Genomic DNA, 25,900 nt, shown 5'->3' with positions numbered 1-25,900 from the left:
TTTTTTTTTTTTTTTAGTTGTTTTTCAGAAATTCTGCATCGGAATAATACCTTCTCTGCAGGATTATTTTGAAGAGCGATAATAATACATGTGAAAAAGCTTAGAGAAGTTAAAATTGCTTTCTATATGTAAGGTATAATATTAGAAATGGAAAGCTTTAAGTGAGGCGGAAGAAAAATGGTTCTTACGGACAGGCAAGAACTGTAGCTGCTGTTCTCGTCTCCATCAGTAAGTTCATTCTTTTGTGGCCTCAGCCCAGGGTAAATGCCAACCCGGAGCCACTGCTCTCAACAGGGACCAGGGAAACGATACTCAGGATGCTTGATTCTGGGTTTATTTCCAAATCAGGGATCCCAAATTCCACAGACTTGTCTTTGAACCCCTAGAGGTCACCATCTCTTGCGGGGTCCCGTGGCATCACTGAGTCTATGAAAAAGTTTGCCCTATCAGTGGGCTCTGCCAGGAATACAGAAAGGGATCAGCCTTAGGAGAAACATTGAGAGGAGTTACACAATTTGATTCAGGTACCTTTTAAAAATCTTACTTTGAGCTCATTTTTCTCAATTATAAAGTGACTGAGAGAAAAGTTAAAATGAATTCAAGGACTTATATACTACTTGAATAGATGTCTCAAGTCCCCTTGCTTAATGCCCCTGCTCTTCCCAACCACTTATCTACAGTGAAAGGTTTCAGATATTCTAATGCCTGTATTCTCTACAAAATTATCTTAATTGTTCTGCACCTTGTTTCAACCACTAAATGGGCTTTTACTAGCATTCAAATGTTTCTCTCTCTCTCTCTCTCTCTCTCTCTCTCTCTCTCTCTCTCTCTCTGTTTGTGTGTGTGTATGTGTGTGTAAATGCACATATATGTGCACATGCATGTGGATGCCAGAAGTTGATGTAGGGTGTTTCCCTCAACCACATTCCATCTTTGTTTTTGACCTAGAGCCTCATTGAATCTATAGCTTGCAGATTAGCTAGACTGGCTGGCCAATAAGCTCCAGTTATCCACCTGTCTTTACTTCTCAGGGACTGTGGTCATAGATGTGTGCTGCCACACCTGCTGTTTAGGTGGTTGGTGGAGATTCAAACTCAGGTCCTCATGCTTGGTGGACAAGAAGCATTTTATAGACTGAGCCAGATCTTCAAGACCTATGAAATCTTAACTAGAAAATAGCTTACACCGTAAGTGCCAAATTTAGCATGCTTCCCCTGATGAATGTTTGTGCTGCTTCAAGGTTTTCAGGTTTACAGAGAGTGTTGGAGTAAACATGCAAGGTGAGGTGTGTAGAAGTGCTGCCACAGAGAACCTGACCCTGGAGTTCTTCCTGAAGGTCAAGGAAGACTTAGTAGTTACCTATACTTATTTATTAAATGATAATAATGGCTGAATTTCATAATTTTTAAAAGCACATTCTCCTTCATTTTTTTCTTCTGGCTAAAACGCCACCACTGCTTTTTCATGAGGAAGCCATTCTGTGGACTCAGTGATGAATGCAGGGACAGTCATCGAAGTCCAACCTCAATCACTGTGAGTTCTGTATTTCTTGGGGTTATACACAAATGTATATCCTTATGTATATGTATAAGTATGTATGCAATGAATATATTAATATGTTCATACTATACTGATCATTAATATGTTAATATATACAGTGAATTAAGTTCCTGTTCAAGAAGCAATTCTACGTGGAATTAAATTATTTAATCTGAAGGTCTCAAGCATTTGACAAATATTTGATTTTTGGCATTCAGCCTTAAACTATTTGACTGCAGAAAGAGCTGAGAACGATCCATTCCATTTTCTTCTGCCACACTCATTTGGAAACACAAGTGCTATGGATGAAGCAACCCCTGGCCTGGTCTGCTTTGCCCACCTGATCTTGGACATAACACACTGTGAAAGAAGATCTGGTATGAGCATTCACACGGAGTGGGAAGAAGAGTTCTGGAAAGGAAACGAGCTAAGAGTGTAGCAACACATATTTTCCCATGTGAATCTTTGCAGCGTCTTATCCATCTGGGCCTTGGTTTAGAGCTGAGAATTAGTGGGATCCAACTGGCTTCTCAACTGAGCGGAGTGGCAGCTACAGCTGTGCAGAAAGGAACATTCTCAAACTGTGATTCGTGAGCTTCCACGACGAGAGCCACTTAGAGCATGCCATCTTCCTGCCTGCCTCTCTTCTCTCTTCATTCTGATAACAGTGGTCCATGAGGCTAACTGGGAACCTTGGGACAAAAGGCAATCCTACCTGGGTTTCTTACAGGGGAACAATGCTTGAAATGACAGCTTCCTGCAGATCTTTTGTGTCACTGTGACCTCCTACCCGCTCTGGTCCTTCATCTTAAGTATCATCAAGACTTTTGCAGAGAAAGCCACTACCCCAGGGGGACTGTCACGAGGCCAAGTACATGAAGCTGTATCACTATATGTAAAGCCATGTTTGGTAGTCACATGGCCCTCCTGTCCAGGAGTATGCTGGGTCAACCTGTGCCAGCTTTCTGATAGGACTGCAACAGGAACAAGGGTGTGGTTTAGTGGATTAAGTTAAGCCACCTGGGTGCTGGCTCCAATTCTTCCCATAAAATGAGGTGGTTACTTCACCACTCTGGGCTATATTACCCTCAACCACAGGGGTAGGACCAGGTCTTAAGGACATTTCTACCTTAATATTCCTACAACTCTAGACACTGGGCTAAGGAGGGGGTCTATTCCCTGACTTGCTCTAGGTCTGGCTATCACCAATTCTGTCCAACATGAGCTTCCTGGAGAGATAACCCTCTTTTCACCCTCTGGAATACCCGGAAGGGATGGTGGATGAGATCAGTAGATGTCATTATTTGATATCAATGTGCACATGAGGCTCAGCTACAAATTGCCTTGATTTGAAACATGGAGGGAGAGAACCCAGCTGTTTAAGTGTCTGAAAGAAATTGGTTCCTGAAAGAAAACTCTTTGGCTTTTGTCCTATCTGATCCAAGCCAATGTTAGTTAGTACAGGATGAAGCTGGGGTAGTGGCCAGAGGATCAGCCGACTCTACCACCTGCTTTAGTTTATGTTTCCATCTGCCTAGCACACACAACTTGGCCTTGGCCTTTTTTCTGGAGAAAATCTATATCCAAGTGATTTTTTTTTTTTTACATCTTCAGTATTAGTTACTGAATACAAATGTAGCTGCTTATGTATAAAATGTTTATATGTGTGTATTTATATAATACATACATATCACACACACACATATATATGATAAGCATTATTTTATATAAATATTAAAAAGAAATATTAGCCTCTTAAATTATCCAAAGAATTTTATGAGATTTAGATGGGGAAATTGAGGCACAGAGGGTCCGTAAATTGCCCGAGGTTATATAACTAAAGGTAGGAGGATGAGGATCCAAACCCATGCTTTAGCCACGTGCTATGCTGTTTCTCATCACAGCTACTTGGTGTTCATGTGCCCTGCCTGTTCGGATGGAGCACAGACACTCATCCCCCAAAAGCCCATACCCCCAGTGATACCTGAATCAAATTTGTCAACTAGCCTGCAAAAGCAGGACAACAAGCCTTGCCTTTATCACATGTGACCCAAAGAGATCTAGGGTGCCCTTTAGATGTGGAGTCCAATTAACAACATATCTGTACTGGCTTCTTCACAGATCCAAGGGACCCATCTCGACTGCCCTTAACTTCTCTCACTACCCGCTTCAGGTGGAAAGGAGGATGCTCAAGAAGAGAAAGGTACAGAGGGTAAGAAAGAAAACGATTTAAAGGCAGGGCAGTACAACCTTCATTGTAGCTTCTCAGCAGGCTAGAAACTAAATCCAGTGGGCAGTAGAAATGGGTGGCCAGCAGAGAACCCACAGAAGCCTCCAATGCCTCAGCACCCAGAGGGAACCGCTCCCTCAAACGTGCTAGCTGGAAACGGGCGCCTCCCTGGCAAGCCTCGTTGCTCTGTTTTCCTCTCAAGCCTCTGAGGGGTGATATTTATCCACTCCTCTGCATTATCTACCCCTGTTCTGCCTTCAAACTGTAACGAGAGGAGATGGCACAGAAGAGAGGTGGGTGGGCAACTGCAGCTAGACTCTGGCTGCAGCCAGGCTCACTAAGACCTCTCCCAATGCTTCCATCTCAGAAAGATTTGTATGAGAGGACATTTGTATCTACAGGTGTCATCCAGAACTGTTGAGTCATAGTCAGGCCATAAAATGAAAGGAAAAAAAAATTAAACTTCCAAGGTAGTCTTTGCTACTGAGGAGTGGATCAGTGGGGAAGATTTGTGTCTGGGGCTCATAACTTGACCTCCTCACAAGCGTGCCACTTAGGGAAGGCACTCATCTCTTCTGTGGGAAGGAGAGCTTTGAAAAGACACAGACTTTTAGTCTGAATCCTCCTGAGGTGAGCAGAGACATTTCCTACTCACGAGTCTTAAATGAGAAGGCTGAGAGGAGAGAGCATCCCAGCCAACGCTCTCAGCCATACTAAGTCAGGAGCCGTAAGAAGCTGCTCCCAGAGGCTTCTGGGAAATGTGATTTTCACGGAGCTTAACTGCTAATGTTAAAAGCTGAGCCACAGAGAGCATTTTAATTAATTACCTGTTATTTTTAAGTAAATTAGAACCAAGAGTGTGGTAACATCTCGGAGGAGGTGCAGTTGGGTTCTATCAGAGCAGCATTGGAAGGGCACAGCCTTGACACTCCCTTCTTTCTGGGGTCCACATGGGTTCAAATATCATAGACTCACACTTGAGCTTTATATAAAGCTCCTTAAGCACTATATTTTAGGGAGAAAAAAAATCTTTGCTTCGTCCATAACAGACTTCAGTTACATGGTGATATATCAAAACAGAAATGTTCTAATAACGTGGGAAATCTTACAGAGGGCTGAACAAGGACCTTAGACTCTTACTTCTGGAAGGTGGACAGGTCCAGGCCAAAGACCAGCTTCATCATTAGAAGGATGTATATAGCCTAAGAAGATGAGGATGGGCACATTTCCTGGATTCCACCTTCAACCTCAACACTGGCACCCCCTGAGTCTCCCCCAATGGCTTTACAATCCTCTCTGCTATGGCAACATCTACTTGTCACTCTAGCATGTGACAACCCACCTGTCTCCATAGTTTGCCTGGGTGTCGTGTAAGGATAGGGGCCAAGCCTGCATGTTTTCCGTTGTATCTGGATGATAATGGCGCAATGTCTAACATACAAGTAGTCCCCAGTTAACAGTAATTGAGCTGAATTCAGTTGTAAAATCAGAGAAATTATAGACACAATAGTGTTCAAAGACTTGAAAAGAAAAAAACCATTAGAAGAAATGACTGACTTCCATTCATGTCATTTTTAGCAGAAAGAACCCAAATCAAATCTACCTGAAACCACAGTGAGGCTTAAAATAAAGATGACTAAATGACAACTAGATCAGCCAGCAAAGGGGCTCCTGCTTCATCGGTTTCCCTCCAATGTGGTAGGAAATGATCAGGAAGCTGTGCTCTTAGAGACTCTCAGCAAGGCTGGTGACTTCCATGGTTCTGAGTTCAGGTGAAGAGTTTTGGAGAGATACTGACCATCTATCTGATGAGCCTAAGGAAGGCACAGGACTTCAACATGCAGAGCAAGAAAGCCCAGGTCAGGTCATGCCTGACCACTTGTGGTCCATTTGAGCATGACACAGGACGTGTAGCTGAAGGTACACGCCGCAAGATTGTTCCTGACAAGAACTCCAGTCTGGGGACACTGAATTTTATCCCATAAACACAAGGAAGCCACAGGAAAAAATTTTTTTCATCAAGAACTGCTATGTAATTAGCATATTTTAGGAAAGTAGTGTGTTTTAAGAGATGAATTCAGCGCAAAGTAGGGAAATGAGCACTTATGAAATTCTTGTTTGGGGGCTGGTTGTTTTTGCAATATATTATCTCATTTCATCTCCACAATAATCCCAACAGGGTTGGAAGCACTACCTCAGTTTTACAAACGAGAAATGCAGGCTCAGAGATTGGCAACCAACTTGGGGCGGGGGTAGAGATTTCTACCCAGAGCTAAATGACTCCCAAAATACTGCAGTTTCAATAACAACCCAGATGGAGTGTGAGGAGTGGAGGCAAATGAATGGGCCTCAAGGAACATTGTGAGGAAAACGATGGCAGATGTTGACAATTGATGGAAAGGTGAAGGTGAAAAGGAGCCAGGAAAAATGACAGAGGAACAGCCGGAGTCTTCAGATGTCAAGGAGGAGTGGCTTTCCCTGAGGAAAGAGGCAGAATGGGAGGTAGTATGCACTGGGTGCCTAAGGTAAGCAAAGTGTTTTCATGTGTTTAAAAATAAAAGAGCACGTGTGTAATGTGTGTAGACAAAAGACAAGTCTAACTGAAGGCATGCCTGGGATTCTAGCAGGGTAGGAATGAAATACATGAGGCCTGTGCTTAGAAGACAGTTTCATATTCACCAGACTTACCCTCACAAGTGTGTGTGTGTGTGTGTGTGTGTGTGTGTGTGTGTGTGTATTGTGTATGTGTGTTGTCTGTGTATATGTATATTATGTGTTTCTGTATAAGTATTGTCTGCTATGTGTATTTTTTTTTAAAGATTTATTTATTCCATGTATGTGAGTACACTGTCACTGTCTTCAGACACACCAGAAGAGGGCATTGGATCCCTATTACAGATGGTTGTGAGCCACCATGTGGTTGCTGGGAATTGAACTCAGGACCTCTGGAAGAGCAGTCAGTGCTCTTAACCACTGAGCCATCTCTCCAGCCCTGTTATGTGTATTTTATGTGTTTGTGTGCATGTACTGTGTATATATGTATGCATTGTGTATTTGTATGTGTTATGTGTGTGTTGTATTATTTTATGTGTTTCTGTATGGATACTGTGTGGGGTGCAAGTATGTGTCATGTATATTTTATGTGTTTATGTATATGTACTGTGTGTTGTGTGTATTTTATGTATTGTGTGTATGCAGTATGTGTGTGTGTGTGTGTGTGTGTGTGTGTGTGCATGTATACAGACAAAGGGCCAAGACCAAAGGAAAAAAAGTACAGAGAAAAGGGGAAAACCCCAGTATGTTGCCACAGAAGACAGTTTCAGGGGAGGGGGAGACAGAAACCACAAGGGAAGCCAGGAAGAGGTGTCTCAAGAAAAGCATGTGTCTGGGGAAGCAGGGCCTCTGCTAGGGAAGTGGAGGCAGGACTCTAAGAGAGGCACTGATTACATGGCAGAATTACAGAAGCCGGTTGTTAAGTGGGGTTGTACTTATTCAAGAGCCCTAAACGTGTTTTGTTTCAGAATATATGAAAAGACAGAGCCCTAAGCTAGTCCCATTTTTCTGTCTCTCTAAGGCAGATAGCATGAATGGACTTGGCCGCTCCCTATTGTGCCATCTCAAGAACGCCAGCCTTGGTGTATATTGGTACATACTGGGTGATATATCATGGGGGAGGGGCTGCCATCTCTTACTCTGCTAAGTCATGAACTCTTTGAAGATCACAAATCCAATCATAAATAACTAAGCTAATTACTATTTGTAGGACAGGACTGCATGATAATGAGAAGCTCAGGCTTCAGAGTGAAGTAAGTTTGAGTTTGAACCATAACTCCAGTGTCCTTGGGCAAAGCCCTCAAGCTCTATCAGCAAGGGTCAAGAACTGCAAAGAAGATCTGAGTTGGTGACCAAGTGAGCACTTCCACACCAGTATCTGAAGGGCTCACTAGATGCCAGGCAGGGTCTAAGCATGCCACATGTCAAAGCATTTAATTCTCACAACAGCCCTACAAGGCACATACAGTTTTACAAGGCGGGGAGCCAGCTATGTGAACGATAAGACTGACTAAGGCTACAGAACTTTAAATCAGGGTCTCACCCCAGGAGACCTTCACTACATTGAGACTTGATATCATTAGTAACACTCTGTTGGTAGAAGGGACTCTCCTTGGAATGTCCCACCAGAAACCAATACCTTGCTTCTGGCTGGGGAGAGTGGAGACGGACCCCTCTGGTGGGAGGATGTCATGGAAACTATATTGTCTGGGCTGCTGGTAAAGCCTTCAGGCCCATTTCCTCGGCCCAGGTGCTCACCCAGAACCTTCCCTCATCTCCTGTAACAGCTAGGAACACAGAAGCAAGAAGACTAAGGAGTATGAAGGCATTATAAAGCCCCGACAGTAATGGGATTTAGCTTAGGGCTCCATCTTTTCATATGTTCTGAAACTGCTTTGAAGGCTCTCTGGGTCGGTGTATAAAGAGAGGGTGGGAAAGCTGCTGACCTTAAAGGCTGCTAGGAAGAAGGGAGGTAACAATGCCTGAGCTCTGAGCCCTGTCTGCCTTTGACCCAGTGTGGTCGCTTCTCTTCCTTTTTTCCCTCTGTGCCTCTTGAATGAGGCTGAAGTTCAGATGAGACCTTTCCTCTCTTTTAAAGCTCTGCAAACCATAAAATGTTGCCCAGGTGTGCTGGCTAGCCCAGGGAGAGGAGGGAGCCTCAACTGAGAAAATGCCTTCATAAGATCAGGCTACAGGCAAGTAGGTAGGGCATTTTCTTAATTAGTGATTGATGGGGTGAGCCCAGTCCATTATGTGTGGGACCACCCCTGGGTTGGTGGTCTTGAGGTCTGTAAGAAAGCAGGCTGAGCAAGCTAGGGGAAGCAAGCCAGTAAGCAGCATCTCTCCATGGCCTCTGCATCAGCTCCTGATCCTAGGTCCCTGCCTTTTTTGAGCTTCTATTCTCATTTCCTTCAATAACAAATAGTGATGTGGAAGTACAAGCCAAATAACTGCTCCTACCCCAAGTTGCTTTGGTCATGATGTTTCATCACAGCAAATATAACCCTGACTAAGGCACCAGGTAAAACACATCATCTCTCTACACTTTACAGGAGATTAGCACCTTTTCAGGAAACTAAAATTACTTACCACTACGACAACCACCACCACCCCTACCACCCCTACCACCACCACCCACCCACCCACCCACCCACCCACCCACCCCTTCACCTTCCTTGTCGATTTCCTCCTCCTCCTCCTTCTCCTCCTCCTCATTATCATTTTCCTCTAAATTTTGTATTTAAAGTTATTGGCAATGAAATGGAAAACAGCTAGTTTGTCATACTAAATCTAGGTGTTGATTCTTCCCAAAGACTGGAAGCAACTCCAAGACTAGGAGGAGTTTCATCTTCTACATTATCCAGAATTTAGTAGTACTTAATAGCTTTATTGGATATTAAGCGTTGGATGGGATACTTGCCTTTGCCTATCCACATCTTAGATACCCTTGACCTTTTGATAGTGCCTGGAGATGGAGTATGCACTTTTCAAGCCCCAAATCAGGCTACAAGGTATAAGCCTGATCTATCTAAGACTAGGAAAGTGTCTTAGATGTGGGGTGTCTCCCCAGTGTCAGCGAACACTCATTTTCTAATTATTTTTGACATGGTGATAAAATACGAGCAATGTCTCCTCCATCCCAGCAATCCAAGTTCTGTTGCATAAAAATGTTTGTCCACCAGAGCAGAATCTACGTGGACCTCCAGGACATGCTCCTAAAAGATCTCCAAGGTCCCCTAGGCTTCCAAGGCACCGGCACAGTATGGACCTCTAAATGATTGGGCTTGCCAGGATTCATCATCCACTTTACCCACAGATGAAGTGGGGTAGGTATAGCCTAGCTGTACCTCACTATCCAATGCATTGGCTGCCTTTAGGTTTTGTTCCCTAGCTTCAGCCAGTTCTCTGAATTCCAGTGGCATGGGGGAGCAGGCAGCACTAAATTAAATTCTGTCTACCACTCTGCCTGCCAAGCAGGAAGTGCTTTAGCTACCACAAGTCTTCTTTAATGGGCTCTGGTCTGGTTGTTCTGATGTCCAGTACACTAGCTTCAGCCTCATCCTTCAAGCTTTGGTATGCACAGTGCATCTCAGGCACCCAAGTAGTAGTAGGGATGACAAGGAGCCACAAGACAGCAGCAGACCCAGCCTGGCTCTGTTGGACCACTTCTCACAGTCTTTTAATTTCTTCACGGTCATATCTGCCATTCCCCTCAACACTTCCATTCCCAGGAAACAGGACACACCTCTTTCCTTACACCAGTTCCTCCCACATCATTGTTTCTTTGTCGCAGCTCTTAAGCCTAGAAGGTCTCCATTTACTTCAGAAGCCATCCTTTTCCTTTGATTTATGATTTGTTTTAAGGACTAGAGCTTGGGTGACAGGTTCTCTTTCCTTGGGACTTGTCCATCTCTGTAGCAACAACCAGAAGAGCAACAGGAAGGGAGTCTTTTGAAGTTGCTTTAGACAGTTTCTAAGTTTCCATGGTAACTTGTCACTGTGGCACCTTCACTGCATTCTGGGGCTTTCTGTTCCACTGGGAGGGGATGGATTAATCTGTTCTTTCTCAACAACCACCCAGTAGTCGAGAGGGTCTTCCCACTGCCCTGCCTGTCCTTCATTGCATACTCCTGTCTATGGGGAGTTCATTGTGTAGAACTGGAGCAAGATTCAATGCAGTGGTGGTATTATTTCTATTCCCGGGGTCTGCCTGGTGCTGAGATATAGAGCCTTAGGGCATCTTGGTCCTAAGCTGGCCTGTATTGATTCAACAGCTCAAATATTTCTGTGCTGACACAGGAAAGCAAACTGGGAAGGCACCAAGCTGTGAGGAAATTATCCATCCCCTATAAGAACAAGAACAAAATCACCTACCCCACCCTTATTCTGGATACTGAGAACCAAGATCAGGCCTCACCATCTTTATGAATGTGATTTTGCTAGCCCACTCCTGGAACTACCCTGCCCAAGAAAATGATTTGATTATTCATTAAAGGAACTTCCTCAGAGACCCATCAAGTACTGCATTCAAAGTACCCACAGATGGGGTACACCCTAAGAGTCTTTGAATCCTTCAGATCCAAATCCTCACCTTCTGTCTCCTTCGATCCTGATATCCTTATTCTTACTCAGTGTTGGTGTCATTAAACTTACACTGTGTTAGTCAAATATCACACTGCAAAGATTGCTTAGTCTAAGATTCTAGTTATTTTGAGTTTACTTCTTCTGAGGTCCAACCAAAATGTGTGAGGTGGTACTCTCCCTTACCACACAACTGAGTCAGCTTTCTCCTCTGCCTTTTCACCATTTGGGGATCATCTTAGGATATAAGGAAAGGACGCACATAGCTTTGTGCTTATTCAGTCATCCTGTCAGCATACTTGGCCTGTGTTATGGAGAAAGGGAGCTCTAAGCAGGATAGAGAACATGGATGTTTTCAGAAGACTTCCTCAACCTTCCTAAGGCTGCAATCCTTTAATACAGTTCCTCATGTCGTGACCAACAGCCATAAAATTATTTTTGTTGCTACTTCCTAACTACACTTTTGCTACTGTTGTGAATTGTAATGTAAATATCTGTGTTTTCTGATGGTCTTAAGTGACCCCTGTGGAAGGGTTGTTCTACCTCCCAAAGGAGCTGAGACCCACAGGTTGAGAACAACTATCCTAGAGGCTCTAAAGCAAAAACATTCTTCTGTTTTAGTTATACGATGCTTGGATGCTCTGGACAATGCTGGATGGAAAACGTGGATGTGATTTCTTTAATTCCATGTTTGTACAAGAGGTTTCAATTTTACAATGGATCCCTGGTAGGGCAGAGGGAGCGTCTGGGGTTTATCACATTGAGATGACTTCTGAGAGCACACTGTTTAGCACCCTAACCCTCATCTGACCACCCCACCAAGGATGCAGCACTCCCTACCCTTATTGAAACAAGGAATGGCAGGCTACATAGTCTCCAACAGTACATACCCCAGAAGGTAGCCAGGGAAGAATAAACTCATAATGTCACCCAGTGAAGAACCCCAGGGTAGTTTGTGCAACAGATATAAGAGAGAGCAGACTAGAGACTGGTGTCCCTTCAATAAATCAATCCTTTGACCATGACCTTAAAGTCCTTTCATGATTTGTCTACCTCCATGGTTTACCTCCATCGGTAACCCTCTCTGCCCCTGTCACAATCATCCTGGTGCTCAATTTCTCTAGACCCAATGGTTTCATCACCATTCCAAGTGCATCCTGGGTTCTTTTTGTAAAGATATTGGCTCTCTCCAATATCTTATAGCCTACTGCCATCCCTCATGCAGGACCCTGCCCCATCGCCACCACTGCTAACAGGCCTTGCATGGCTCTCTCCCGTCGGCAATGTCTCACCACTATCTCCGTCTATTCCTGTTTTCCTCCACAGTTCCTATCATCTAACATGTTTTCTATAATTATGGCACCTATTTATTTTTCTGTCTTTCCAACTAGATTGTTAGCTTCATGGGCTCTCTATTTCTCTACTGTATTCCAGGTAAGTGGTATGTGGCACATAGGGAGGACTCAGTATTTACTGAATGAAGAAATGAACAGCTAGGGTAGCAATTAAAATGAGAGGGACTGGCTGTGTGAAGATTCAATTTTCCTGTCTCCATAGCACATACCGTAAGGTCTCTTGGTGGTATTGGTAGCAGTGACATAAAGCCACTCAGGGAGGAGAGGAGTATCATCGAAGATAGCTATTTAAAAAGAGAGCTATCTCAGGGGGCTGGGGAGACAGCTCAGCAGTTATCAGCACCAGCTGCTCTTCTAGAGGACCCAGGGTTCAGCTCCCAGCAACCACCATAGTGGCTCACAACTATTTGCAACTTCCGTTCCAGAGGATTGGACAACCTGTCTGGCCTCTGTAGACACTCCATAATGTTGTGTACAAACATACACTCGGGCAAAAAATACTCATACACATAAAACATAATAAAATGAAAATAAGTTTTGGAAAGAAATATCTCAGTGCTAAAGTAATAATAAAGTCTTTTACGGGGTCAGTACCTGGTATTGTTTAAATCCTTCTGTTGAGTTAACTCTGTAGTTCTCACAGCTAGGCTTGAATTGAGAACTATTATTAGCTCTTTTTAATAGATGAGAAAATTGAAGCAAGGCATGAAAGGCAGATAAGGAGTGTTCCAATGTCACATGGCTACTCCCGTGTTCCTTTGGTCCTGGACTCTATCTTCATGAAAAACCTGTAATTATCTCTTTTCATTGCTTCCTGATCAAGGATTCTGGGCTCCCAGTTAGGAGGCAGGATATGGCAGGTGGCTCGTATGACCGAGTGTGCTTGGGGACATCTAAGAGAAGAGTGTTTAGTTTCCATAACTACTTTTTTGATACCTTCACCAACCACCTCCCTCCCACCACCTTCCTTGTTCTGTCTCAGCATTTTATCTCAGAATTTAATAAGAAAGCACCCACTTATCTTAACCAGGACATGGTAGGATAGCAGACTTGAATATTTGGTGAGTGGATTATAGAGCCTCCTAATGTGACTGTCACAGGCTACAGTTTGCATGGCCAGGGATGCTTACCGTTCTGTTATGAGGCGGATATTTACAAGAGGGGTGGCGCATTAGTGGCAATGTTATAACCCCTTAAGGTCTGAAGTCTTCCTGCTTCTTGGGCTGCTAGAGTAATCTACCCTGGTCACAGGCTCTGCGTAAAGTAAACCTGGATGTTATTTCCCAATCTTCCTGACAACACATCTCCTCCCCTAAATGACATTTACTGCCAAAATGTACCCTTCTAGGATATGTTTTTGAATGTAATTATCAAATTCTAATAAATATTCAGGTATGTACCTTGCAAGGGGCAAGAAACATTCTGGGTGTGGACTAGGCTGTAAGTATCTGCTGAAGATTTGGAAAGATGGTAAGGCAGAAAGTCTAGGAAAAAGTTGTGATGTAAACTCATGTAAAACTAAAAACTCAGACCAGCAGAGTAAATGCTTTTATGCCAGGGTCACTTCTAATTAGCTCATTAGGACAGACTTTCCTTAGGGCATATATACCATAGTAACTGCTATCATCTATTATAAGCTTTGCATATTGCCAAGTCATTGGCTTATTGGATTTATTCTCTCTTCCTGGAATATCTAATTTACCTGGTCCTCTGTTTTGTATCTCCCCTCTCTGATCAATGAGTTTTGAAGTCATGACCTGGAGGCATGAAGTTGAAGATTTAGTATCTCTTGACCTTAGTGAAACTCCTGTTTCCAAGCAGGCCAGGGCTAGGGACTGGCAATGGGGAGAGGCTGGGAGAGAAAGCTGATGGGAAAACTTGAATGCTCCTAGGACTCCTCAAAATCAGTTGAGGGACTAACTGAGACAGTGTTCAAGACACATGCCTAACACCTTTGACTATCATGCCAAACTCAAGCTTTCAAAATTTCTACCCAGAAGAGGGGCATCGTGCCAAAGGTCTGGGGGCCTGAAGCACAGGTGGCTACCTATGCCAGTGCTAGTTTACATATTACAGGTATCTTTCAAAACTGATAGCTTGAGATACCTTCAGGCATTCTCTTTATTTCCCCCTGATGGGATAGCAAGATAGAAAAGGTCATGCTGATCACAGATGGTATGAGGAGAACTTTAAGTGGTTTCTTTTTCCCCATTACCACTCATGCCCTCAGTCCTGGCCACCATCTCCTCCATATGCCTCCTGTATGCTTTGGGAGGAAGTGGAAACAAAAAGTGCATTCAAGTGTGTGTGTGCATGCATGCATGTGAGTGTGTGTTGGGGGGAAGGTGTAGAACGTATGAAGAGAAATTGTGAAAATACTGGCAGCTGCAGAAAAGCACAGAACTGGAGCTCAGTGAGACACGGTGATGCTCAGCATGGGTATATGGGCCAGAGGCAGCAGTCAGGGCTGCAAGAATATAGGGTAGTGTCATGGACCAGGCTTAAGATTCATTTATGCCAACTACCAGCTGGATGCTCCATGAAACGACACAGCTGCTCTTATCTAAACCACGGGGGGGGGGTGGGAGGTCCTGTCTGGCTAGTGTCTAAAGTCCTTTTCATTTCTAAGGTTCCAGGAGTCCAGGTTAAGGTCAAGAAACTGCAGGAATTCAAGAATTACTTATATTCTGCTTCCTAAAGGAACTGAAGCTATTTCGTAACTGGAAAAGATAGATTCTAGTACCACTCAGTGAATATGAAGAGAGGAGCCAGTGAAAGGGAATATTGTTACAACAGGGACTGTAGATAAGACAGGGTGCTTTCTGGAAGGATGCTGCACAAAGCCAAAACACTTTCTGTTCCTTCCATAGAATTTGCGTTTCCAACATAGTCACTCAGCAGCTATTTATTACACTGCAGACAGCATATGCTCTTGACCCCAGAGAGGCCTTAGTGGAGGCATTCTGTCACTAAGGCAGACCTGGTTCTGGCAGAGAAATTATGGGCAAATACAGAGTGTTAGGAATCCATCCTAGATACCTAGTCCCCAGCTCTTGATTTCAAAAGTCATTATCTAATAAAAAGAAACAGCATTCGCTGGAGAGACAGTGCAGTGTGGGAACAGCAAACACACAGGATGACCTAGAGTGCCTCGGGCTGTTCAAAAGTAAGTGTGCAAACGAGGAAGTAATGAAGCACAAAACAACAGAAAACAAAACCCCATGTAGTAGGGTATGTCAATGAGCCCAAGAACCAATTAGAAGACTCCTCAAATGCCAAGGCTGGCAGAACTGGAGGAACCAAGAAAAACAGCACTGGACTATATGACCCAAATGACAAAATCAATACCCTGAGTCCACACCAATATAAATGAGTAACCAAATGAATTAAATGGGGAGAGCAAGAGATAAATACCCCATCTAGAATAACTCCAAAGTGTTTCTGTGGCTGCTCTACCCTACAGGAGTGCTTCCATCCCAGTACTCCACTGCTACTTTCCCTTCCTCCTGGGTGGACACACAATGACTTCAAAGGAATAGAGTATGGAACTGGGGAGGGAAAGAATTCACTATGGAGAAGTACTATAATCACTACCTATTCCAAGTGACCAGAGCAAGTGACATGAGTCTGAGTTATGTTGAAATGATGAGGCACAAATGGCACTTAACTTCTGGGATCTCTTTCCCCTAAACCATAATTCAGTCTAATAATGAAAAAAAAAATCATATAAGTCTCAACAGAAGGGCATCCCATAATATGCCTGGCCAATACTCTAAAACTACCTGGGTCATCTTAAACAAAGACTTAGGGTGCCACAATCTAGAGAAGCCTAGGGGAACAGTAGCTTTAAATGCATCTGGGTGCCAGACACGGCATCCTGGGACAGAAAAAGACATTGGATAAGCCTAAGGAGACATGACTGAGCCATGAACTTTAGTTAATAATAACGAACCAGCATTCATTTGCCCATTGTAACAGATGTGCCACAATAACACAAACATATTAATAAAAGGAAAAACTAGGTACATGGCTGAGTGTAATTCCTCAATTCTTTATAATACTTGCTCAGTTTTTAAAAATAAGCTATTATGCTGGGTATGTGCATATATCCATGTCACATCACACATGTGGGAGTCAGAGGATAATCTGTGAGGATTAGCCTTCTGTTTCTGCCCTTTGGGTCCTAGGGATTGAACTTGGGACACTAGGCTTGGCAGCAAGCATTTTACCTGTTGAGCCATCTCACAAGCTCTCAATTTTCCTTAAGACTGAATGTGTTTATTACAAGGCAAAAGAGAGGGTCTGGAGGTCAGAGAGCCCTCTCTTGGTGGCTTTGAAGAAGCAAGCTTCCATGGGTTCTATACCTGCATGGAGAGAAATTCCATCAATACTGTGACCCTGGCCAGGATCTTAAGTCTCAGAGAACCTGTCACAAATGTGAGCACAGTTTAGTAAGATCCTCAGCTGAACCCTGTTAAGCTGCACCTGGAATTCTTGTTCAGGGAACCTATGAGATAATACATGTTTATTGTTTAAAGTTGCTAAAAAAAAAAAAGTGGCAAACCCACAAACAACATATGTCTAGGCAAGAAGAGGAGCACACCAAAGAAAATGAAATTAATTAAACTGTAAAGTATGTCTGGTGTGTTTACTGAATTGCTGGCCAAGGAGATTCTGAAGGGGAACCTTGGAGAAGGGACCAAAACCTAGGGAGAGACACATCCAGGAGTTGTTGCTAAGGCCAAGGACATCAGGCAGCTCCAGGGCCTGAACTAACCTTTCTATATGTTAGAAGAGAAAGGCAGCCAGTATGTGTGGAGCAGCATGAGTGTACGGGAGAAACAGAGAGCTGAGAGAGGCGAGGGCAGGCAGAAGGTAAAAGACTTTTAAAGAAAGTAAGGAATTTGAGTTTTAAGTTCAACTGAAAAATCATTAGACTATTACTGACAGAAGGTGGTGAAACATCTGGTTCATAGTTTAAACAATTCATGCTGAGATGGCAAGATGAGCCAGTGGGCAAAGGCACTTGCCACCAAACCTCCGTCTGATCCTTAAGATCCAAATGGTGATGGAGAGAACCAAATCTCAAGGAGTGCCCTCTGGCCTCTACATCTGTGTCATAGCACGTGCCCTTGTACACACACACACAATCTAATAAACATTTAAAAAGAGATTCATGCTAACTGCTCTGTTCAAAACTGGTCATGGGATAGCCATAGTGGAGTCAGGGTGGCCAGAAAGGGACTTAGGTGCAAGTCTAGACAAAAGATGGCGGAGCCTTAGCCCTGACTCAGGGTAGAGAGGAATAAAGACTTCCAGAAATTATGGGAGGATGTGGGAAGACACTTGATACTGCAAGCATAGGCTAGGGATTCCAACTCCTCCTGTAAACCTGTGTGCCTAAGACGCTTCCAGGGAGGGAGTCAGAAATGAGCAGTGTCATCATGAGCTCCTGTGCTACATAGTCTGTCCCTGTGTTATTCTGTTCACAAGCTCCATCGTGATTCATTACGATGGCTACTTGTAGCCATATGAGGTCGTGCCAGTCTGGGCTAGATCTCCTCTGGAGCAGCTGCCAAAGGAAAACCAGATCCCACCAGATCCCACCTACCACCTCCAGCCTCCTGGCCAGACAGTGCTGCCCTGCTTAACTAACAGTTTCCTCTGGTCTGAACACCCATTTAACAGTTTGTTGGTGGTTATTGCACAGTGTGTGAGGTACCCTCTCTTTAATTCAGAAATAGTCAGAAATGCCCAATGCAGACCATCTTTCTACAGGAACATAGAAGAGGATGCGAAGAAAATTCTTTAGCCTTTACTTTGGTCGTGCTAATATATATGTATGTAATTTTGTAATCATAATTACCTATATTTATAACATAAAATATGTATAAGTTGCAAATATATTTATAATCAGAGCAACACATTTCTAGGCAAGAAGTTGTATAGTACAGAAAGCTAAATTAATTAATATTTAGAACTTGCCCAGTGTGCTTGATGAATTGTTTCACTTAGAGAAACCAGTAACTCAACCAATCTTGGTTCCAAATATTGTTCTGTATTTAAAAAATTTTGTTGTGCTGTATGCTTACGCCTGTTGGTACAAGTATGTATGTGTGTACATGTGAGTGTATGGGTGTGTGCATGCGTGTGTGAGTGTATATACATACATGTACATCATGTGTGCCTGTGGAAGCCAGAGTATAACTCTGGGTGTCCTTTGTCAGAAGCCTTCTACCTTGTTTTTTGAGACAGCCTCTCCCTGGCCTAGAGTTTGTTAGTCAAGCTAGGATAACTAGCCAGTAAACCACAGGGGTTAACTAATCCCTGCCTCCCTGGTGCTGACACAGTAAGTAGACACCATCATTCTTAGTCTTTTAGCATGGGTTCTGAAGACTAAACTCTGGTCCCAATGCTTGCAAAGCAAGCACTTTACTGATGGAGTCGCCATCTCTCCAGCCTGAATGTGCCCTTTTCATTCTTGCTGAATCTTCCCTCTCTACCTACTCACCCTACTTACATCTTTCTAGCCCCAGACACTGTTGCTCTTGCTTTCTACCTGTTTCTCTCACTTCCAGCCCAACATAACCACTAGGGTACCTGGCTTTGCTCAGTTACAGACACCTGAGAGACCTCCACCCAAGGGAAAACAAAGGCTTCATGGTCACATTTGGGGAAATATGTGTGCAGTTTGGATGACTGATTGTTCCGTTGTATCTTGGAGGTGGCTAGGATAGGTGGCTTATTCCCTGAGTTCTTTGACAGGTCATCCATAGGAAACTAACCCCTGGAGAACAGAGATGTTTTAGGTTCATTTCTTCTAGGTTTATGTCTGGCCCTTCTATTTAGCTATCCCAACTGAGCAGGGCCAGGAATTTAGTTTCTGATCTTGGACCATCTCCTCCCCAACACAAATGTTTTTTAACAAGACTAAGTTCATGAGCACATGGCAGCTGCCCCGAGCTGCTAAACTCCTAGAGCCGAGTCTCTCCAGGTTACATAGGATGCTAGCTCAAGACAGAAGGATATATCAGAACTTCCAAAAAGGAAAACACCATTTGAGGGATCCGAAGTCAATGGCTTCTTTGTTCTTAACACCCTTTTGCTATGTATTTCAGCGCCTAAGAGTACCCAAAAGTGTATGGATACTCCTTCCCTTCCCACCACAACTTCATTTAGGAGTGTATTGTTTTACCTGGGGACAAAGATTAAAACAAAACAATAAACAAACAAACAAATTGCAAGGGAAAGAGAAGGCTTTGTAGTCTGTGAATGAGCTAGATTCTGTCTAGCCTGGAATGTACCGTAATCAATGAAAAGTGGCTGTTGGAAGAGAAGCCTCCATAAAGTTCGTTGTCACACAATCCTTTACCAAAAAGGACGGATTTGCCATTTTAAGTATATATAAAACATATCCAAGAAAGCACAGATTTGTGTGTACCTCCCAGTAGTCAGAGCTTGGGTGAGCCTTGTTGACACTGTCTTATTTCTTGTTGCATAAGGCTTAGAAATGTATTTTTAAAGGGCGAGGTATGAGTATGCTTGTGGGTGCATGAGTGTGTGTGTGTATGTGTGTGTGTGTGTGTGTGTGTGTGTGTGTGTGTCCGTGTGTCTGTGTATACCAGGTAGAAGCTGGAAGGACTCTCTAGTTTATCTGTCTCACTGGTTCTTGGCTCTATTTTTCACATGGAGAGCACCCCAAAGGCTCTGTGGAGTGGGTACTGCTTGGCTCACATCAGTGCTTAGTAGTTTTCCAGGACACTCTAGATGAGGACTCTCTGGGGTGAGCAAGGCAAGGCTCCCATTCTTGCAGTATTCAGAAAGGAGTTTGTGGCTCCTATTCTAGCCCAGAGCTCCAGACATCTAGAAGCTGCCCGTGCAGGAGGAGGAGGGCAGGGCTCCATATACCCTCTTGCACATTGTTATCTTGCCTTTTGTCGCAAGGCCTCCAATGAGTGGGAGGTAACCCAGTGACCCCATTTATAGATACAGCTTTTAGCTTAGCCATTATCGCTCAATTCTGGCCTGCTTACTATCTGTCCTTCTCATATGGCCTGGGTAGAAAAGATGAGCCAGGCGATGGCAGCTAGGCTGTTAGTCTACAAGTTAACTAAGTCCTTGGGAAGTTCTCAGAGTGGAGAGATCCCAGGTTCTGAGCTTGTTCCTGCCTAAAGAAAAGGGCTAGTAGAGAAGGCAATTGGGTACAGCAAATGCCAGGTAAGAAGTAGAGATGACAGACTGCCAGCCCCTGCTCTTGCGACTCTGGGATCTTGCTCAGCCTGGGGATGGTTTGCTCAGCTATTCTGGGATACCAGAGCCTGTTCTGTGTCTCCAAAGACATAGGATACAGACTCAATATGAACAGGACACAGCTACTTCTTTCTTTTTATCTTTTCTTATAGTTTGGAGGTCCTCATGAAGGGTGGAGAGGAAACAAATTTACCAGGGAAAATAATGGTGTGAAAACCATTGAATACAATGTGAGAACCAACAACTCATTTAAGTTATTGCTTTACTAGAAACAGGAGAAGCCCACAAGATGTAAGTGTATATTGGTGGTTGGTAGCTTGTCTATGTAGAATCTATCAGAGAGCCACCACTTCCCTCTCACTCTCTGAGCCTGTGGCATAACCACAGGTGTAGGCCCTAGGGGTGGTAGCTCTGACATGGGGACTTCCTGACCATGATAAAGAGGTTAGTTCCCTAAAAGTACCAGCTCCATGGGAAGCAGAGTAGCTGTGCTTAAAGGACCAGAACAAAACGTCAGGGCACAAGTCCTCCCTACAAAGCTTCTCTCTCATTCCTCCCCTAAACCAGACCTTTTTGTGCCCCAGACATCTCTCTGGGCACAGTGAGGGGCATGCTTCTCCATTCCCCGACTTCCCTGTAGATAAAGAGTCTCACAGCCGACTTCATCTTTCCTCAGCTCAGAAACAGGCACAAAAGAGACCAGCATCATGCACCTGCACAGTACCCAAAGCCTAAGCTCTGCTCCTGAATGTGGAACTCATTTTCTCTTCCTCCCACAATCATTTCTAATTCTGTCTGTCTACACTTGCTTTCTCCCTCCAGGCTCCACATAATTCACCCATCCACCTCTTCCAGGCAGTCCAACACTTGAGCTCTAGGCTGAGCCGCAGATCAGGAGACTCCAAAGAGAAGGAAGATTCCCAAGCAGGCATTGAGGAAGCATCTATTTTGCTCAGGCCAGAACCCATCCTCCAGTTCTATGTAGAGTCTGATAAAGGCCACTGGGCTGTCTCAGTGGCCATCCAGTAATAGGAAAGGAAACAGAAATAGAAGGATCTAGTCTAGACCCACCATTGCTTTGTTTTAAACCATAAGTCTAGGATAAGCATGGCTCTTTGGAGAAGAAATACCTCCGTCCTTCATCTAACACTATAGTACAGAGCATTGGAGCATGAAATGTCCAGCATATCCTGGTTTCATGCTTCCAAGTCTGAGGTCTCCATCTGTTCCCATGTGAGTCTCCTAGCCATAGTATCTCTCTTCCATCTAGGCATTGAGGCCCTCAAGACTCTTGACACTAAAGACTGTATCTCATTTCTGTTTACAGCCTGAACAGCTGGGATAGTGGCCAATAGGTGACAGGGGTAGAGACGGTTGATGAGCCCACAGATGAGAGAGCAAAAGGAACCATATTGGCCATGCCCCTCTGCTGTAAGCTCTTACCATTTGCCCACAGTTCCAGTAAACAGGACCTCCCTATCCTCCCCATCACCATCGGTAGCATGCAGCCTTACCTCCCATGAGGAAGAGAAGCCCTGCCACATACTGCATAAGGCCTCGGTCCCAGCAGCAGCCCAGGACACCAATGATCCAGCCGAAGAGGATGATGGCCACTGCCATGCCCATGAAGCCGGCTGTCATTCTACGCAGATCTGTGAGGAAGGAGGAGGAAAAGAGTTAGCATTAGAACACACAATATAGTGGGGTCAGGTGTACCTTAAGGCTTGGGGCAGAGAGAAGAGGATAGGGGCACTTCAAGGACCGGAAGACTACCTATTGAGACCCCCATCACAGGAGAGAGCCACTGGTGGGGACTGTCTTCTGCACAATTGTGTTGTGACCGCTGGGTCCTAAGCACAGGGCGGTCGGCTCACTTCATCTGCGCTAGGCATGTGCTGCTCTTCCTGTGAGTCTGTCCCATCCTTAAGAGACGGGTACTGTCTCTAGTGTGGAGAATAGAGCGACTTGCTAAAAGCAGCACAGTAAGTGGTAGAAAGGACTCGAACCCGGATAGTTGTGGCTAACAGCATTAACCTTTTAGAGACGAAAGAGGTGGGCTGCTGCAGAGAGCAGGGCTTCTACAGACGGGCTGCCTCTTAGCCCTCCCCGCTTTAACCCAGGGTCTGCTGGACTGTAGGAGAAGCCACATGAGAAAATAGGGGTTTGGTTCTCTGCTCCATTCCAAGCTGGCTCTTGGGGCTTAGTTTTGCCCGAAGTCTTGGAAGCAGAGGAAGAGCTGCATCTCCCTCCCTTAGTCTGAGCCCATGGAGCAGGCTCCTTCCTTGCAGTTACCTCTATCCTTCTGACTCTAGGGTCAGCCCCAACATCGCAGTGAGAACTGCACCTGCTCTATACCTCTATGACCTATCTGCCGAAGCCAGGAATGACTTGGTAAGGAAGGAGGTTGCTGGGAAAATGCCGTTTGCCACAGAAGGGAGAGGGAAGGACCGCTCCATGTCTCTGCTGGCTACTTCTTGCCCAGCTCAGCTTCTTTGCTGGCTCCTTCCCTTTTGTGGCTAGATGTCACCAGAGCTATGGTCACGTGCTCCCTTCTCCATGCGTGGCTGGACTTTGGTTTCCTTTTCTCACCCCCTTTCCTTAAAAATGACTCTTTACCTCCTGGGGGCCACTTCATCTATCACATTGGTCACTCCTTCCTGAATCTGCCGCAGCCCCTCATGCCCACCCACCATCAAGGCAGTACACCAGCCCTGGCCTGCTAATAAGGGCTCTGAGCAAGAGAAAAACAAAGAAACAAACAAATACCCAAAACAACAACAACAAAATCAAACCATTTTGCCTGGCCTCTGCCCCAGACTCTGAATCCTCTGCCGCAGCACAGAGCATCCTAGAGGTTCTCAAGGACAGTTTTCCTCTCACAAAGGAAGGGTAAAATGTCAGGGTAATGGAGAAAGTGCCTGCCTGGAATTGGGTACCTCACCTCCACTGCGGCCCCATCTCTCTTCTTCTTGTCCCAGAGGAACAAATGCAACAGTGTTTCTGTGGGCATGGAGAGCTGAGTCTGTCATAAGGACGCCATCCCTCCATCCTTTCCCCCTTTCTTACATTCTATCCACTCCTACCCAGAGTCATGAAACATGAAAAAGGGATCTCTGCCTTCAGCAGAGCACAGTTTGAGTCAAGATCCCTCTCTTGAGGGGTCTGGTCTCTTTGTTCTGACAAGGAAAATCAGGCATTGTCAGTCCCAGCCAAGAGAAGCCGACTAGAGAGGGAGGCACAAACACAAAGGGAAAACAATCCCAGCCCTCGGGGGGGGGGGAGGGCAGAAGAAGCCAGCAGAAGATCCCTAAAGGATCAACAGGGAAGATACCTGCTCTGCCTCATTCTCTTTTGCCTTTCTGAGCACCTAACAGGCCTGCCCCAGCCAGGTGGAAATAACACTCTGTATTCACATCTGTGAGTTGCTAAGGATGCCTCATTATCACACAGCAGTGTGCAGATTGCTCATACTGCCAAATGAGTCAGGCAAAGCTTTGCTGGAAGAGCCATTTGATGACAATGTTCACGTGCAAGCTCAGCCTCCTGCATAGCAAGCCATAGCTAAAAGGAAGGAATGTCCCTGCTCATGGCATAACCCAGTCCCTGTGCGTCAGCTCCTATGGACAGACATTGCTTCTCTTTTCATTCCCACTTCTACAGTCACACTCATGGCCACCCTGGGATTCCTTCTTGCCTTACCATAAGGGCCTGATCAGACTTGTCAGTGGAGATGTGAGGCCATGTCGATTGATTCTTAAGAACAGATAATCTGTGATTAATAGTTTAACTGCTGCTTGCTTAAAGGATAAATGGAAAAAGAAAGAGTCCAGATCTACCACTGGGAAGTTTAGTATCTTAAACAGAAAGTACTAAATATAGCACCCTCTCCTGGGTTCTTCCCTTTTTCACCCAGTGAAGGCTTCTGTGTCCTGCCCTTATAACCCCAGGAAACCTACCTTTTCTGGAAGTCAAATTCTCATTTGACCTTAATGCCTGGCTGGAAGTCCTACACTGACCCCAGACTATAGGAGCAAAAATATTGCCTAAGGGAATGAGTGGATAGTGGGACCCATCAAGCGAGTCCATACTGGCCAGAGATGGACCTGTGGGTTGGTGAGGCAGGAAATCTAAAGAGAACGCCAACCATAAAAAATAGGAGGTGACATTTATTGAAGGATGAGAGCAAAGTGTTCTACTTATAAGAAAATGGGAGGAGGCAGAAAAGCAGGCAAATGGAGAAAACAATTGCTATTCTGAAAACTTCTGACAGATTCCAATCATCTGAGTCTCGGGTGTTGTGGGGAACGTTGCCTTCTTTCTGTCTCAGCTTAGGTAAACTTCTGTGTCTCCCACAGGGCATTGTTGACTTAGGTAAAAGGTTGTTCTAAGTTGTTGATGTGGAAATAGGATGAAAAACAGAGGTCCCGACTGCACTGCCATTGACCCAGGAAAGATTTTCACATTACCCTTGAGTCTAGCTTGGTCCAACCTCCGTGTGAACAACCAGTTCTTTTCTCCTAAGAGAGTTAACTGAGTTATCTATGTAGTAGCTCAGGCAAGCTACTATAATAGGTCAAAAGGCAGGCAGATCGAGAAGTATCCCAATTTTACAGATGAGAAAAAGGCAAACCCCAAAGACAAATAAATAAGTTATCGACAGTCTCAAAGCCAGCGGACTGCAAACAGAGTTAACAGCTGCATCATTGAATTGCGTGAGGAAACAGGATAAATAAAAGAATTAAAATTGATGTGAGCAAATGCACTTGGCATTCCTTCTTCTAAAATCAAGCCAGAACTATAGCTAAGAGATGGAGGACAAAAGACTGAAGACAACAAGAAGGGTGGGTGCTGTGACAGTGCTGGGGGCGGCGGGGCTGGTAGTGACTGGGCCGAATCCAAAGGCAGTCAGAGAAACCCTACTGCCTAGCCCACCTGAAGCCCCAGGTTCCAACTCAAGAGAGGATGGGGAGGGAGGGGAGAAGGGAAGAAGTGAGAAAAAGAAAAAGAGTATAAAAATAAAAAATGGATGGAGGAAAAAAGACAATGTCTAGTTTAATGTACACACGAATTCTGGTCCATGGAACACTTGGGAATGTTTGAATATATAGAGGCATCAGAGTGTAATGTGTCTATTGTTTAACAGTTTTTCTTGCTTTCTATTTGCATTTGAGTTGGTGCCATCTGTCACTCTGAGGTCATATGCACACAATGTAACAGCTCTTCTACCTGCCTGCCATCTTTCTCTTTAGGAATAAGAAAGTACCACTCAATTCCCACTATTTCCTTGAACCCATCCTTGAACCCACAGCAATATCCTTTAATTGGGAATTTACACAGTTTGTATTTCCTTCTCTATCATTTAATGACTTAAGAAAAAGTGGGGGGGGGGGGG

At 44.6% G+C, this 25,900-nt stretch overlaps 1 protein-coding gene across 1 annotated transcript in view; it reads right to left on the bottom strand.

Moving 5' to 3' along the window:
• Tmem178b (transmembrane protein 178B) overlaps nucleotides 1-25,900 on the bottom strand; it is a 374,345-nt gene that overhangs the window by 19,120 nt on the left and 329,325 nt on the right. Inside the window, exon 3 of the mRNA XM_031381640.1 lies at nucleotides 22,023-22,160. Coding sequence (XP_031237500.1) covers nucleotides 22,023-22,160 — 138 coding nt within the window. The remainder of the gene's footprint in view (nucleotides 1-22,022; nucleotides 22,161-25,900) is intronic.

Source organism: Mastomys coucha, unplaced genomic scaffold, assembly GCF_008632895.1.
Source record: "Mastomys coucha isolate ucsf_1 unplaced genomic scaffold, UCSF_Mcou_1 pScaffold20, whole genome shotgun sequence".
NCBI classification, from domain to species: Eukaryota; Metazoa; Chordata; class Mammalia; order Rodentia; family Muridae; genus Mastomys; species Mastomys coucha.
The sequence above is the reverse complement of the archived record's forward strand: the minus strand, read 5'-3'. Positions and strand labels throughout refer to the sequence as shown.